This window comes from Haliotis rufescens, unplaced genomic scaffold (genome assembly GCF_023055435.1).
Source record: "Haliotis rufescens isolate VD_foot unplaced genomic scaffold, xgHalRufe1.0.p SCAF_16, whole genome shotgun sequence".
Classification (NCBI taxonomy): domain Eukaryota; kingdom Metazoa; phylum Mollusca; class Gastropoda; order Lepetellida; family Haliotidae; genus Haliotis; species Haliotis rufescens.
Window position 1 is genome coordinate 6,028,378 of NW_025963846.1, and position 18,653 is coordinate 6,047,030.

Genomic DNA, 18,653 nt, shown 5'->3' on the forward strand with positions numbered 1-18,653 from the left:
TTGAATACGGCACCTACTATCAAACACATAGGATACAATGTGTCCTGATTATGTACATACCATCAAGCACATGGGCGTTTGTGTTTTTCTCTGTACACGTGCTGCAAAATTCTGGAATATTCTTGGTCCATTTGCTGTTGCTCGGCAGTAAAGGATAATCTAGGATGAAGGTGGAAATAGTGATTGACTGGAGACAAAACCTTTCTGATTCAACTGTGAGCATAAACACAATAGAATCTACAATACATCATGTCTATAGATACACCTTACATGTGCTGTCTAGGCACAGTCCCCAGGTTCCACATGTATGAGTGATTGTAGCGCTAAGATGATCGTAACTCCTATACTTTAACATGGACTTACGACAGGTTTGTTGTTTTGTACAATGTCACCCAGTGGACAGAAAGTCAGGAGTCCCACTGGATATTTCAGAAACTACAAAGCAGGGGTCCAATCCACAAAATGATCGTAGCGCTAAGATGATCATAACTCCTATACTTTAACATAGACTTACGACAGTTGTAGCACTACGATAGCTTTGTGGAATCTGGCCCAGGGCCACATTCCATAACGCAAAGAGTGAGTGAGTGAGTGTGTTGGGTTAAGTCGCTTTTAACAGTATTCCAGTTATATCGCGGCGTGTCAGCTTAATGTGGGAGGAAAGCCCGAAGTGACACAGGTCTGAGACGTCTACCACTTCGGTGAAACCCACGAGCACGGGTATGGTGCTGACAAACCTAGAAACATTATCGGGGCGAACCGAGATTCAAACCCACAATCATAGGTTTCTGGCGTGCCAAAGGGACGCAACTCTGCACAGCGAATTGCGGCGCCTTAGACGACTGGGCCACCTGTGTCCCCATAACGCTAAGATAGCAGTACAGATGTTATAACTCTATGTGGAGGTATGGCTGTGTGCAGATTGTGTTGTGGAGTGAAGCCCGGTGCTGAAGAAGAATCAATGGACACACAGGACATTTTCTAGACAGTAAGTTTTCACACCTTCGTTAAGCAAATATTCCATCAATTTCTGTTCTTCATTCTGATAAAGACTTACACTTAAAGGAGACACACATTTTATATTTCGACAAGCAAGTCACACAACTTCCTGTATATAATCACTGGCCCTGATTAATTGATTTTGGCCTTTATTTTCACCAGAGTTGTGAGTCCACATGAGTGAGTGAGTGAGTGAGTATGGTTTTACGCTGCTTTTAACAATATTCCATCTATATCACGGCAGGGGACACCAGAAATGGGCTTCACACACTGCACCCATGTCGGGAATGGAACCCGGGTCTTGTATGACGAGTAAACGCTTTAACCACTAGGCTACCCGACCCCCCTGTGAGTCCACGTGGATGGTGAGGGTAGTGTACCACATAACGCCGTCTATAAAGGGGCCCAACCTTTTAGCCGACCCCCCTGTACACACATTCAAAATCCACATATATTTTCCATATGACATGATATGAACCCTGGTAAAATTAGGCTTGGACCGGTAATTCACATGACTGTCCGTCCCTGTGGACCTTATAAGTCTTTGGTGTTGAACAAAACCTTGGCGATAATCAATAAAGTTTATCTTTCTAGCAAAGTCTGCTTGTCTTTTTTTATCAGGGTTTCCAGGATCACTGGATACTGGCATGACTAAGGGATGCAACTCTGCTCACACATTGTGGTACCTTCAATGACTGAGTTACCTGTGCCCAGTGTCTGATATAACTGCCTGCCTGCCAGCCCATGGCTGGTAACTTTTTGGTCGGGCTGAGGGACATTTCCCTCCACAAGCCTGACTGTCTAGCAGATAATTTTAAGACTACTTACTTATTCAAATTTATCATAACTCCTCGTAGATTCTAAAGTGATTGTTTTGCATTATTTCAACTGACTCAAGATGCGATTTGTCTCTTAATTTAGCGATTCATCAATATTTATAACATCTGAATGCGGGTAGGTAATTTTGAAGATGGGCAGGCAACATCTATGGGTCACCTGCCCCATGCATCAACCAAGTCAGCAAGCCTGACAACCCGATCCTGTTAGTCCCGTTACGGTTGTCATGAGTTGCTAAAGACCAACTCTAACCTGGATCTTAACAAATGTCAAAGTATGTGAGAATGCTAGTATTTAGACACACTGTATTTGATGTAATAAGCGCCCAGGGCGCTCTCAAAATTAGAAGTAGGGGGCTCCTACTAGAATATAATTTTGGTGAAAAAAAAAACAGACTTGAAAGATCATACATTTCTACATTTGTGTACCTGAAATGATACAAAAGAAAAGTATGTGCATATTATACACAACAAATATATTTTTCCAGAATTTAATTACCCATAATTAAGGGTGCATATAAAACATGAGTGTGTATTATACATGAATAAATAAGTCTTGTGTACATTGATCATTCGGAAGAGGTGCTAATTGGGATTGTTCACTAGCCAATATAATTATTAGCAAATATCACCGTGGGCGTTTATTAGAACGGGGCGCTTATAACGTCGAACATGGTATGTTTATTCCAGTCCATGTTGTATAGTAACTCCCACCTTTTGAGATTTCTGTGTTAGTTTTCTCATTGCCATTTTCTCCATAAAACCTTGGTAGTCTGGGCAGTGACTTCTTGTACTCTGCAACAAATGCAATAGAATGGTTTAGATCAAATATCTCCATCACCTGCGAGCACATTGGACTGATCTGTAGTGTGATGGTTTCATATGGACGTATACATGACAACATCTTGGTATACACATGATATCTAGACCTACACATGATTTCATATGGATCTACACATGACTTCATATAGACTACCCATGATTTCATATAGACCTACCCATGATTTCATATAGACCTACACATGATTTCATATGGACCTTCGCATGACATCTTGATCTACACATGATTTCATATGGACCTACACATGATTTCATATAGACTACACATGATTTCATATAGACTACCCATGATTTCATATAGACCTACACATGATTTCATATAGACCTACACATGATTTCATATGGACCTTCGCATGACATCTTGATCTACACATGATTTCATATAGACCTACACATGATTTCATATGGATCTACACATGATTTCATATGGACCTACACATGATTTCATATAGACCTACACATGATTTCATATGGATCTACACATGATTTCATATGGACCTACACATGTTTTCATATGGACCTACACATGATTTCATATGGACCTCCGCATGACATCTTGATCTACACATGATTTCATGTGGACCTACACATGATTTCATACAGACTACACATGATTTCATATGGACCTACAAATGATTTCATATGGACTACACATGATTTCATATGGACCTACATATGACTTCATATGGACCTACACATGACAACATCTCAATCAACACATGACATCTAGACCAACATATCTTCCATTAGAGAAGTACACTAATGTTAATATAACCATGCAGGATGAGAATGAAGGCAAAATGGACAACAAAGGCAGTGAAAGAGAAACAAAATGAAAATAATCAACTGAAAATACAGAAAGATAGTGTGTCAGTTGGCAGGAATGTCAATCAACTTAGTCAGCGTACAAATAATTTTTTCATAATATTTACAGGTATAATATCATATATCCAGATTTTAGATACCTGTAGAAAGATATCAATTTTATAAAAATATGTTTGTATTACAAAGATGTCTTTGCCTACCTTCAAACAAATCTAGAAATTTATCACACATTGCTTTGGGTAGCTCACGGACGATACTTTCTGGGGTCTGTCAAACAATTAGACAACAAGCACACATAAAGTAAAATACACAACTCAAAATACGTAAAATAAACAGCATGCAAAGCGCATTAAAACAAACAAAAACAAAGAATGTGAGCAAATCTATTGTTAATCTTGTTGACTCATCTTGTCTTGGTCGGTAATTCAATAATGGAGTTATCACAGCATCACTATTGCCAAATATACTACTCAGCATTTGACAGGGATATTCTGAGTGGCAGGTTGTGGGGTCAGACATGCAACAGTGTAAACATAACAGCAAGACGACAGGCTCTGTACTTCATGTAGGAGTGGTATTTCAAGGTGTAAGATTAGAGTTTAATAGATACCGACAAACATATTCTTAAAATAGATACTGATTTATTCAAAAAGATTCGCAGAAATGACAGTGACCCAGCAACAGGGGTCATCATGACCCGCACATTCAGGAGATTGGGCAACCCCTGGCAACCATAGAACTGAGATAACATTAACATGAGTGAGAGTTATAGTGAACATGCTCTCAGTTGGCACTTACAGATTGTACCCCCCCTCTCCCCATTCATTTTATGCAGCATTTTTTCATCCTTCAACCAAGAATACATGTACAGTTTTACATGTCCACCCCCCCCCCCCACCCCCCATTAAATAACCAATCCCAATGTTCATAATTCTCGCGAATCCTCTACCTCTATTACATCTTTGCCATAAATCCTGTATTGTTCAATATTTATAAAGCCTTTTTTGAAAAAATAACCCAGAGGACTGTGTCATCACTTCTCTCCCACCCATATAGTCATGCACCAAAATATCGGTGACACACCCTCTTTCACGGTGTCATTTTGTCATGAGCCCCCTTTATCACTCCCACCCAACCTCACCCCATTTAATAAATGACCAGCCCCTTTGTGAAATAAACTTCTATGTCATGAAAAGTTTCAGTCCATACACATAAGAGTTCATATTTGGATATGGATTTATACCGGTCATTTTAACAAAAAAATAACTGTCAGAGCACACCTTATCAGGTCTTGCACCTTAAAAACATACTTCGGGACAGTGTGAAGATCTTGCACCTGAAAAGATCACTTGTTGACAATGTCAAGACTATGGTTACATGACCATTTAATAAGGACATTAATAATAAACCACTCTTTCATTTTTCATGAAACACCCTACTTATCTTTTGAAAAATATATCACCTAATTTCCTTATTCACCTTGCAATTAATGCAAGTAATTAACACCTGTAGACTGTGACTCCAGCTGCTCACGACAGGTAACACTCCCACCTACCTCCCTGTTGGTGTTCTGTAGAGCTGTAGATGCACCGAATGCAAGTAACACCTTCACTGCTTCAAATCTGTGGTCAAACAGAGAAGTTACATTGTGACGTGCTGTAGCTCACCTGAATATATTAGTTTCCTTGTAGCCTTATCTAAAATCCAAAAGTAGATTATAATAAAACCATTACATAATTGGAAATTAGAATATGTCTGGAAATTACTTCAAAATGGCGGCATATCCAGGATTCAAAACAAAGTGCCTCTGGCAGGCAAATAGAAAAGTAAACATTATCTTGCATAAAATGGGGATTTTGTATGTTATTTTCTTAAATTCAGTGAGTGAGGGTGAGTGAGTTGGGTTTTACAGCCGCTTTTAGCAGTATTCTAGCAATATCACGGCGGGGGACACCACAAATGGGCTTCACACATTGTACCCATGAGGGCAATAGAACCCTGGTCTTCAGCGTGACGAGCAACACTTTAACCTCTAGACAACTTCACCCCCCCTTGAAATTCAGAGGTAGGCCTATTTCAACATTGTATTTTGAGATTGCATTATATGCAGTGAGCTAAGCATTAATACCTCTTCCTATATATTGGCCCTGTTATCAGTGAAATACATGGTATCCCTACAAAGCCATAAAATTAGTGATGTATTACATTAATAGTGATTAATTAGCACAGTTGATGCAGACTCGGGGCAAAATATTGGCCTCTGAGCAGGTCTAGATAAATTTCCTGACATATTAAACAGGAACTAAACATGACCCATACTATTTCTCCAAAATACAACAAATAGAACAGACAGTTTCAGTGAAATAATTTAAGCCTGTCCATACGATTAAAAGGAGAAATGTCTGTAGAAGCTAGTCTTGGCAACTGGGATGGAGAAATATATTTACCTGAGAAACCTGACAGCCTCATGGAGAGGTGCTGTACACTTGATGACATCAATGCCGTTCGGACTTATCCCATAATCCAACAGTAGCTCCACAATTTCTTTTGTTCCTCTGGTCGCCGCCTCCACGATGGCCATGGAGTTGAGCCGGAGGCGTGGGTCGTGGTCCAGGAGGAGTGACACGGCATCTGTGAAAGACACATCCTTTACTCACAGATCACGGAGAGGACACAACTGGGAAAGTCTGACAACTGGTAGTCTAGATCATGTACTATGGGCTGGGACGAGTCCAAATTTACTACCTGGGTACCCACGCCCCTATTATCCCACCCTACCCAGGTACCCACCGTAGGTCTCAGGAGATTGGGAACATTTTTAGCATAGCCCTGGCAAAACATATTTCGATATTTGTATTAAACAATCTGGTCATTCAAACACTGAAGCTCAATTAAGTTATATCTTTATTCAACCATATGAAAAATCAGAAGGAATGGATGCATAGTCAGAAAGAAATGCGAACATTAGTGACTTGTAGTGTAACCATAGAGTTCTAGATAATTTTGGTCATTAAACAATACATCACGTGACTAACCACGGGTCCGGATAGTCCTGGGGTATCCGGGTCCTACTCAGTACCCACCCCACCCGGGTATCCGAGTTACCCATCCCAGCCCTATCATGTACCCATTTACACTTGTCAGAGGGGTACACAAAGTACATGATCTAGACTACCAGTTGTCAGACTTTCATTTTTGTGGTTATCTCGGTGGCTGAGTGGGTTAGATCGCTGACTTTGTGTGCTGGCGATTAGGTGCCTCACTCTGGCAGTGTGGGTTCAGTCCCATGTTCCATGTGATGTAGACTTGTAATTTAAACATAACATTTTTTTATCTTTAAGAGTGTCTATATTACTAGGAGGTAACATGATAAATATAAAAAAAATTATGTTTAATTTATTTCCTGGACTGGCTGCCTTTCAGTAGGGGCAGTGGGCCAGTGAAACGGAAAACAAACAATGTGTGGCTTTATCTGCCGCTTATCACAGCACATCATAAATTATACCTCTCATCACTTGGTTGTAGTCACTCTTGCCTGATAACAGTGTAAGAACCTACATCAAAATGTCACTAAATGCAATAAACAAGAATTTGTTATCTACAAAGTAGTATGTTTTCTTGGCATGTGAGTTGGATTATTAACATTTGAGTGACGTGAGTCAACTGACGTTACGTCATTTCGGGTAACCAAGGTTGACCACATTAGAAGTAACCAGTGTTAATCAAAGATACTTCAGGACAGAACCTGCAATAGAACATCTAAATCCAACCCAGAACATAATACCAAATGGCTTTCAGGGGGAGACACACTAAAGCCATATCATTTGTTGGTTTGTTTGTTGTTCAACACCGCATTCAGCAATATTCCAGCTATATGATGGCGGTCTGTAAATAATCGAGTCTGGACCAGACAATCCAGCAATTGATATCATGAGCATTTATCCACGCAATTGGGTTATGATGACATGCATCAATCAAACAAATCAGCGAGCCTGACCACCCGATCCCGTTAGTCACCTCTTACGACAAGCATGGTCGCCTTTGATGGCAAGCATGGGTTGCTGAAGACCTGTTTTAGCCCGGATCTTCACGGGGGGGACAAGCATGGGTTGTTGACGACCTATTCTACCCCGGATCTTCACGGGTCTAAAGCCGTATGAAATAATAGGATAACACAAAACTAGGACAGGTTATCAAGTGAACTTTTGCTGGATAAAACTGCCTTTGTATCTTTTCCATATTATGCATGTAACACAAGGAAGTTCAAAATAATGTGCAGAACACCAAATAGAAATGCCCAATCAACATGAAAGTTTCATCATGAAATCTTTAAGCATTAATATCAACACCCTGATGCAAATCAGATAACATGTATACCATATATGCCCAGTTAATTATATTCATTAAAATGCTTTTATTCATGTTTGAAACAATATAAAAAAATATTTAGATTGAGCGATGCTCCTCCGGTCTTCACAGTGGTGAAGCATATGCTAGGAAAGGAAAAAAGATATTTCCTTCAGGGATAAAAGTTTAATGACTTGTGAAGTGTCTCCTTCCAGAGGAGACAAATTAAGTTAAATTATTCAGTAAAAATGAAATCAATATCTAATGTCGCATGCACCTCATAATGAAACAGGATTTTTCCTGTTACCATGGCAACATGTGTCAGTACAGGATGCTAAGGAACATCAAGCACAATAGCGTGTCCTTCCTTTTCACATGTTTATTATTATCTGTGTGAATTTTTCTCCATCCATACCTACGAGGAACAAAATCATTGCTTTCACTTCCACATCAATAACAAACCTTTTTTATTGAACATTGCAGCAGCATCCAACGGTCCGATGCCTTTTTTGTTTCGCTTGTCACTGTCTGCCCCGCCCTGAGAATACAGGAAGATTATAATCAAAACTTGTGATAAAGTTATATTGTTAGTATGTTTCTTGTTTGTTAGCACGAGGTCTTCCATTAACTGCCCGAGGAAGGAGGGCAGTTGAAAAGACCCGAGGGCTTCTGCAAATGATAATGCCCTGAAAAAGAGCGTTACCGTTATAACAGCTAAAATGGATGGAATTTGTTATCAAATAAAAAGAAACAACAATATCGGTTTTGAAAAATTTACTGCAATCAACACGAATGTCACTGACCCACTTTTACAAATATGGAAATGTCATAGAACAAACCAGATGATGTCACTATTGAACGTGACGTCACCTATCCCTATCCTATGACGTCACCTAACAGCGTGTGTGATAATGGCCAGTCGTCAAGCAATATGAGGGCATTATCAAGTTGCAGTGGCCCGATGATTTCTGATAACATGAGGGCGGTTTAATGATAATTCTATCAATTTTAGCTATAATACTGTAATACGGCCTCAGTCTGTAAACAAGTGGTTGATATCATGAACAATGTCCCACGCTACTGGGTACGATAACATTCAAGTCATCAAGTCCTCCGAATTGCCCCTTACAGAAAACAACATTTTACTGGTGAGTGGTGATTTATTTCAACTCGAATCCACACAGGACTTAAATATAGAGATCACTGTATTTATTCCACAGCTGTGTAGATTATATAGAAATTATTTCATTTGTGAAATGATCACACCAATCTTGTACAACTCAAATGTGTAAGGGATTAAACATCCTGGCGATCCATGAAGATCCGGGGTAGAATAGATCTTCAGCAACCCATGCTTTCCTAAAAGGAAGCTATGCTTGCCGTAAGAGGCAATTTACAGGATTGCATGGTCAGACTCACTCACTTGGTTGATGCATGTCATCGTATTAAAATTGCATGGATTGATGCTCATGATGTCAATTACTGGATTGTCTGGTCCAGACTCGATTATTTACAGACCGCCATCATATAGGTTGAATATTGCTGAGTGCGGCATTAAAAAAACAAACAAACAAACAAGCAAACAAACATCCTGGCAGTATTTTCTCTACTCAAATACGAAGTCCACACACACTCACGTGAAGCTCTCCATATATGTAGTATTTAATTGGCTGACATGATGATCAAAAACGAAGAAACAGGCCCTTAGCTTCTATATTGTTTAGAAATTGGTCCATTCTAATTAAGGAAAATGCCTCTTGAAGTCTGAGGGGGAACTTCCTTCAATACAAGGCAACCTCAATACACTGCCAATGTACACTTCGGAGAGATGGGTCACTACAGTCAGTCTCTCCCTCAACAGCTGACTTGATGTATAGAAGACACCTTGGATTAACATTTATCATGGAAGGGTGGGACAGACACATTTTATCCAAGTGTACCAAAAGATTTCTCGATGTATATTTCACAATTACTTCATATTTAACCAAAAAATAATCTCCATGTTTTTTTTACCCACATCAGAAATTTTTTTTTGCAAATATATGTAGCTGTAAAAAAATTATACTGTACAGTACATTATCAAGTATAGACATCCTCGATTATCAAATGTAGTATATCTCCATTCCATTATATCAGTGATTTTGACACGAAAAGCTGTATATAGGTCAATGACTTGTAATAAATCATTGGCAAAAGTCAAAAAGTCAAATATATAAAAGCAACAAAACCCTTTTCATATTCAATAGAAATCTTTGCTAAAAGCAGAGTCGATTGTACGACTGTGACTATATCATGAGCATGTGTTATACAAAACTCTGTTTGGACAGCCTTTAATCAGAACCATAATGGCCACTAAACCTTCATGTCCATATACCTTCACTGAACAAGAGTTGTTTTTTCATTTTTTCCCAGCAGTCTAGTCCCCCATAAAAAATGTATTTCATCTTCAACTTTCACCCTAATGATTGGATCTAGACTAACATCTAGTCTCTGAAATGAACATATCGTACATAAAAAAACAGTTGTTCAGTTATCTTAATAAAAATATAATAAAAAGGAGCCCAGTGACTCTCTTCCTGATACTGCAGTGATCTAGACTTGCCAAACATTATAGACTTGCATGAGCTGTATTTGATATATATTTGTATCAGGGTCTGTAAGACAGACTAGATTGGATCCTGTGTGGCAGGCAACAGCCTGTTTGCGGACAACCATAACAACAAATCAATACAATACCATTTGTGATTGGATAAATATATATAACCTGGCCAATAGACCTTGCAATAAGAAAATGCTTTCTAAGTCACCATAGCTCCTGACAATGATACAGAAAGTTATGATGCAACGACGCACACTGCTCAGAACTTCAGTTATGATTTTTTATGGCAATGCACATTGTTTTATTAAATCAATACCGTAAGTAGGACTAATCCTCACTATTAACTTTTTATTCCTGAAATTATGAAACGTGTGATAATAAAGTCCTACCACTTAAACAAGCCATGTCAAACTGAAATTTTAGCGATGTATGGCTGGATATATACCCTGGGCGCATTCACCACCATAGTAGTGTTATCAGCCTGACCCAATTGACACAATGCTAAACTAAGCTGTCTAATCTTATTACACTGTTTTTTTTCAAAATTTGCAACAAGTGGTGACATTTTAGTACTCAATTCGCCTTGCTGCATACCATTTTATATACAGCTGGGAACATCTTACAGCATAAGGACATCCCTCCACCTGTCTTATACTCAGGATAACAGTCATATTTTTTAGCTTAACGTTCTTCAATAACAAGTCTCCTGATTCATCTACAATGAGAGCTAGCTCATACATGGCTGCGACATTGAATGTTCCAACCTTTGCAGAACTTGTATTCAGAAGAGGCATCATAAATTTGGTTTCAAAAGTCATGAAAGAGGGAATTTCAGTGATAGGTCAGTGATAGGTCAGTGATGGGTCAGTGATACAAAGGATGGAGATGGTGACTGCTGAAACAAAGGATCACGGGTTCAGGGTATGTGTCATACTAGAATGGTGATATGATACCCTTGATAATCGAGGATGGAATATCAAGTTTTTTATAATATTCTCATGTCACGGTACATAATGAGTCCAAGTTTAAATGGTGTGGGAGTTATGGTATGTCAAAAGCAAGGAACAGTCAGTGGAATTAGCCTTATCAGTTAGCCTAAATCTCAAGTACATAACACATGTGACAAAAATCCCAAAACTTCATGTTTGTGTTCTTAACCTACAGTTGTGACTTCTATGTAGCTATACTGGGCCAGCTATCAGCTGATGTACTTGTCTTCCTAGTTACCATGCCGTACAGACCACCATCATATAGCTGTAATATTACTTATTGCTACCGCTAAACAAAGATCTGGGGACATCCCATTAAACAGGTCATGTGAGAATGACGTTTTGCGAATTTTGACCGACTAATGAAATGTCTAACGAGAAATCAACATTAGCCAATCAGAAAAAAGCTGTTTTGACATTTAAGGCACTAGTTTTTTCAATAACAGATTACGCTTTTAAAATAATTTGGACTAAGTTCTCCATTCAAAATTTATAAAACTGAACAAAAGACAATTCTGGAATGTCTAAGATATGGAAGCGAGAGATCTATGATAATTTTGACGGATTCAGTCGTAGAGTCCTTAACTGTCGTTAGGAATACCCAGTGTTAAGCTCCTTGAATTTGCATGATAAGAAACACATTCTGACTGTCACTTTCCGAATCTGGTTAGCGACATGAAATGTCATTCTTGCATAACCTGTTATGGGATGTCCTCAGATCTTTGTCTACTGATAGCAAGAACTAAGATCTGATTTTAATGAGGTTGGACAAGTTAGATATTTTCAGGAGTGCCACACCCACTTAATCAGATAAACACCTTAGGCCATTTTTATTTTATTTTTAGGATTACAGATTTTTCAGCCCCAAGTCCAGGGTTGGAGGAGGGAAAAAAGGGAAAAAAAAGAAGCCAGATGCATTTTTTTTAATGCAGAATGCCTCTGGCATACTTTATGAACATATTCTGTGCTCAAAAGACCACCATTTGTGACGATAAAGCACCTTGTAACAATGAAATTTCAACTACTTACAACACGGACAATTGTCAAGGGAGGCTATTCATGTTCAAAAATCGATTATGTATCTCTTTACTAGTTAACAACGGTAAATTCATATGTTTTTTTATTAAAAGGTGATGATAACAAATAAAATAACTGACTACGTGGCTATCGGCGGGAAAAAAAAATGGAAATCTGATTTTTTTTTTCACGTTTTTAAAAAATTTAGAGTCGGCGGGTCCGTAATCCGAAAAATATAAAAAGCCTGGCCAAAATGACAAGTGTGAGTGAGATGGGTTTAATGCCGCTTTTAACAGCATTCCAGTTATATCACTGCATGATGTGGGAGGGATCTATCTATCTATCTATCTATCTATCTATCTATTGATCTATTGATCTATCTATCTATCTATCTCTATCTCTCTCTCTCTCTCTCTCTATATATATATATATATACAATAACATCTGTATCATAATACTGAAAGAATGAAACATGGTTATGTCACAGAACAGCAATGTAAACAGAAATATTTTTTGTCCATTTTCTGAGTGTGAAACTTTAACAAATAATGACTATCAGGTCAAAACTGAAAAATACTGAGACACTGAAGCCAACTGCCCTGTCACAATACAGCCACCAACGATCCGTAACAAATACTTTAAAGCACAATAGAGGTGTGTAGAGTGTGTTTCAGGGTACACGTTATCTCTACCCCTCTCCATGCACCGCCCCCCAAGTGAATCACTTCCTGGTTCTTGACTGGCCCCATTACCGGACTAACCTGACTCCATCAAAGAAGATTTGTGATTGAGATTATTTACTACGCCAAGTGTGCTTTTGTGTTGTAATATTACACGTTAGGAATAGAAATTGTATCATGACAGCTCTCAGAAAGTTTAATACATCTTTTTATATTCTTAATATATGATCTTACTAAACAAAAGAAATAATCTCTAAATACTTCAACATCATTCTGGGGCGGTCGGGTAGCCTAGTGGTTAAAGCATTCGCTCGTCACGCCCAAGACCCAGGTTCGATTCCCGACATGGGTACAATGTGTGAAGCCCATTTCTGGTGTCCCCCGCCGTGATATTGCTGGAATATTGCTAAAAGCGGCGTAAAACCATACTCACTCACTCACTCAACATCATTCTTAAAATAATCAAAGGTTACCACATATCGTCATTCACTTAAGTAACTTTAGAAGCCTAGAGTAACACAATGTCTGACCTGCCCTACTTTTGATATCGTGCTAAATGATCTACATCCATGTTTGTTTACATCTGCACTCACACATCAGGAAAATCCTGTCTTAACTTTGTGGGGATGTTAGGAAGTAGTTTTTTAAGCATGGCATCACGTGTACAGAGCCTACTCAAAGTAGTTTCTGATTGGTGACCTGGATTGCATATCTATTGGGCTGTTATCCAAAGTTTATTGCACTATTGATAACACGAGCCATATGTGATAAAATGTTTCATAAATCTGGAGTTGGAACCAGGAAGTATGAAACTAACACTTATGCTAGTAACAACAATAACTGTCAATGGCAGAACTCCAGATAACTTTTTGAGCAATTGAGTTTTTACTCTAGGGTTTCTATTTTAATTGGGTTATTACATTTTTCATTGGGTAACCAATATTTTTTCACTCATCTATTCATCACTCTATTGGGTTTTTCCCAAAATTAGTGAACATTTTAAGATTTAAAAAAAAATGAAATAATGTTTTAGATGCAGATAACTGTTCTAAATATATAGGCTTGACTCGGAAAGTAGATCAGCTCGTAACTGTCTTTCGGAAATTAGCTCCTTTGTATTCGCACTGAAAAAGCATCATTGGGTATTTACACATGCTGTTTTTATACATTTGAGTTTTTGATTACATGCATGCGTTTCTGTATGCAAGTTAATTGAAAGTAACTGGGTTTTTAATATTTTTGGGGGGTATTTTACGCAAATATGCTGCTTATCTGTAGCTCTGCAATGGTTAAGATATCCAAAATAGATATGTCTACAGTACAAGTGACTCAAAGATAGGTCTACAACAGTCACCTATTTGGGTCCATGGTGTTTGCAAAAAGGTATTGGGCAGCATTCTTTGATGTATGGGGTTGACATGCAATGGGGTTTAACGTCGTGTTCAGAGAATTGCACTTTCTGTGAAACAGTAACAACATACTAGATGCCAAAAACAACTTGTATATGCAGTGTTCGAAATACCTGCCTGCCCGGCCGTCTGAGACGGGTTGATTTCAACTCGGGCTGCCAGATTTTCAAATCCCCCTGCCTGATGGTCGGGTTATATTTCATATGTAAAAATATTCTAAATATTTCCCGATGATAAGAATTATTTACATGATGTATTCTAGGATATTAAATACAAATCTGACCTAAAAAGTGTTTGCTATTTCTTTTCTTGCATTACTTCATGTTCAATGAATTCGATTTAAAGTTTTAATTAAATTATCCTGAGAAACATATGATTATAGTGGGCAGGCAGGTTTTGGTCAGGGCTGGCAAGTATTTCAGCTAGCCAGTCCAGTGGTCTGGCTGAAAATTTTTTGGAGTTTCATACCCTGGTATATGGCACCTGAAACTTCCTAAAATCATATCTGAAACAGATTTACATTCCTTAATTTTTATCAAAAGTTGGTATAGCTGTAAATATGTACTGATTGGGTAGTTTGATTGTATGGCTACCTTTAGTATCGTGTCAATCGAGTCAGGCTAAAAATGTACCTATGGCAGTAATTTGGCATGGGGCATATACCACAAGGAAATGGAGACAAAATACACGATACTCGGGGGTGATGCTGGTACATCTGTAGAACCTTGTGTACTTACATTGAGGAGGCGGAGGATAATTGGCACGTTGTTTTCAGCATCACTCTGACAGGCAATATGGAGGGGGGTGTTGCCATCGTTGTTCTGACAATTCACCTAGAACAGGACAAACATCATACTAATCATCATACAAACTCCCTGCCACCTGGGCCTGTGTAACATAGTGACATAAGTGCTACGACTGTCGCAAGTCTATGTTAAGGTACGGGAGCTATGATGCTCTTATTGTTAAGTGACACCGAGTAATAATGAAGGAGAATGTTTAATATCAGTAGAAATAGAGAATCTCACCCTCATTTCTTTTGATATCTAATATATCAACGAGTGAGTTGGGTTTAAGGTTGAGTGAGTTGGGTTTAACTCCTATTGAACAGTAATGTCAGGTTGATGTGGGCCGAAATGATGCAGGTCTCGGACATTTACCACTTTGGTAAAACCCACCGGCCCTATGGGACTGATTAACCTAGAAACATAATCGGGTGAACAGAGATTCGAAACCCAAAATCATTGGTTCCTGGCATGTCCAAGGGAAGCAACTCTGCAATGTGAATTGCAACTCCATAGATGACTGACCCCCATTTTTAAAGAAGCAATAAACGTGATAGGGAGCTAGTGACATATTCTAACCAGTGGGTTCCTAAAGCCACCACATTGGTATATCAAAGCATGATAGGAACATCCCTGTCAAGAGTTGAGCAGTATAGAAACATGAAGTCTTTCCACCCTTGTCACCATGAAATATTAGTACATCTCACAGACAAAATATCTATTGTATAGGAACTCAAGAACGCTGCTTTATCAACAGGATGAATAAACAAAGATCTACATTTGCACACAATTAAATCACTTTTGTGAAATAATACAGTGACCAATCAACATATACAGGTATGTGAGAAAACATACTGAGCGTCAAGTGGTGATATGACCCAAAATAACAACATATTTCAAAAGGTCAAAAGGCATTAGTTTCCCATGACTGTAGCACTTTGTTTGACATTTCCCATTGGCATGATTGCAGCACATCAACACAACCCATTCCAGAGGTCAGAGGTCAGGTGAACTCACCGAGGCGCCATTCTGTAAAAACAACTCCACAAACTCTGTTTCCCCTGCGAAGACGGCCATATGTAGCGCTGTGTTGCTGGAACATAATAGACACATGTAGTAGAAGCACACCCCCAGCATGTGGAGTTCCCCTCAAGGGACATGGTAGAGGGGTGTGGACACACATTGTGCCCATGTGGGAGACTGGGTGGTGGAGGAGGACATGAGGCAACTGTTTGGCTTAACCACTGGCCACATGTACTTTCATACACACACAAGGAATGGCCGATGATTCACACATCACCTGTGTTCAATAATAAAAGCATACAACCATCCTTCATTCTTTAGGCCGGGGGATTTCCATGGACACCTTCGAAACACCATTGTTTTCCAGCTATATTCCAGCTATATGACAGCGCTCTGTAAATAATCTGGACCAGACAATCCAGTGATTGATATCATGAGCATTGATCCAATTGGGAAACCATGACATGCATCAACCAAGTCAGCGAGCTTGGCCACACCACGTTAGTCACCTCTTCTGACAATCATAGTTGCCCATTACGGCAAGCATGGGTTGCTCAAGACCTATTCTAACCCAGGGATTCATCGGTTGGAAACACCACTGAAATACTGTTGTAGTGCTGGTACCACTATCACAATTGTTTGTTTGTTTGTTTGTTTGTTTGATGATTAACGCTACTCACCAATATTACAGCTATATGACAGTGGCCTGTAAATAATTGTGTCTGGACCAGACAATACAGTAATTGACATAAGCACTGATCTAAATAAATAGGATACAATGCCATGCATCAACCATTGAGTGAGCCTGACCACCCAATCCCTTTAGTCGTCTATTAAAACAAGCAAGTGGTTGCTGTTGACCAATTCTAATATAAGATACAAGATACAAGATAATAACATACTTTCACTATGACAACATATCTGTTGCCAAGGAAACAATTTTTACTTACCCCTTTATGTCTCTGCCATCAACATCAGCGGAGTGAAAGATGAGCGTCTCGGCGATAGCCTTACACCCTGGAAACAACACAGAAATACTAACTTATTCTGTATTCAGGCTGTGACAGGGAAAGTGAGTGAGTGAGTGACTGAGGTTTTACGCCGCTTTTAGCAATATTCCAGCAATATCACGGCAGGGGACACCAGAAATGGGCTTCACACATTGTACCCATGTCAGGAATCAAACCCGGGTCTTTGGCGTGACGAGCGAACGCTTTACCCACTAGGCTACCCGACCGCCCCGTGACAGGGAAAGAGTTACAGACCAACAATGAGGTATTACGGACTGCTCTTTATCAGGGAATGAACATGATGAATGGGCCCGAATATCTCGCCAGGAAATAACATAATTCATTCACAACGCATTATCCATTATATTGCACATTAGGCCACACTTATTTCATTTAATGTTTCACGCATTTATTCCAGCTTTTCAACACAAGGTCGGTTGAAATAAAAATAAAAATAATTAACTATGTCAATCATTTATTTATTTATTAATATGAAAGTTATTCTGCCATGGTGTTAAACTGCTTGAATCACTGATAGTGATGTAGACATGGATTATATATATAACATTTTTTATTGTATAACAAAAAAAATATAAAATTTAAGTTTAAATTATTTCTTCTCCAGCTGCTTTTCAGTAGGGGTGGCAGGCCCATGAAACGAAAACTAAAAAATGTGTGGCCTTATCATTTTAAGAAAGAAAATGAGGGAAAAAGGAATGAAATGTCGATCCTACAGAGAACCATTACTGATGAAAAACTGGTGTTGTGATGGCATCATGTTGTCAGTGTGTGACATCATGAAGAATGGATGACATCACCTTGTATTGTTCTCAACAATTGGGCACTGTGATGTCATACAGCTTCAAAGGACCAATCAGCATCATGAATTGTTAAACATGCTAAAATGCAAATATTATGAAATTATCATACTCTATCTTTCTATGTGAGTGGCTAATATATAATGGAGATCTTGTATTTCATTTCTTGTCTGAACAGGTTTGATGTTTTAATCCTAAAACAATCAGACATGAATAATTCATGCAAACTCATAAACACTTCGTCTGTTTGTTGTTTAACGCCGCACTCAGCAATATTCCAACTATATGATGGTGGTCTGTAGATAATTAAGTCTGAACCAGACAATCCAATTGATAGACATCATGAGCATCGATCTTTGCAATTGGGATACGAGGACATACATCAACTAAGTCAGCGAGCCTGACCACCTGTTCCCGTTAGTCGCCTCTTCTGACAAGCATAGTTGCCTGTTACAGCAAGCATGGGTTACTGAAGA

General features: G+C 38.8%; 1 protein-coding gene across 1 annotated transcript in view; it reads right to left on the reverse strand.

Annotated features, from left to right (window-relative positions):
* The window catches only part of LOC124120720, a 44,406-nt gene that overhangs the window by 12,267 nt on the left and 13,486 nt on the right, over positions 1-18,653 (reverse strand). The window contains exons 3-11 of the mRNA XM_046483599.2: positions 17,300-17,366; positions 16,344-16,419; positions 15,279-15,374; positions 8,310-8,385; positions 5,948-6,131; positions 5,056-5,122; positions 3,701-3,767; positions 2,550-2,630; positions 61-159 (exon numbers count right to left, since the gene is read on the reverse strand). Coding sequence (XP_046339555.2) covers positions 61-159; positions 2,550-2,630; positions 3,701-3,767; positions 5,056-5,122; positions 5,948-6,131; positions 8,310-8,385; positions 15,279-15,374; positions 16,344-16,419; positions 17,300-17,366 — 813 coding nt within the window. The remainder of the gene's footprint in view (positions 1-60; positions 160-2,549; positions 2,631-3,700; positions 3,768-5,055; positions 5,123-5,947; positions 6,132-8,309; positions 8,386-15,278; positions 15,375-16,343; positions 16,420-17,299; positions 17,367-18,653) is intronic.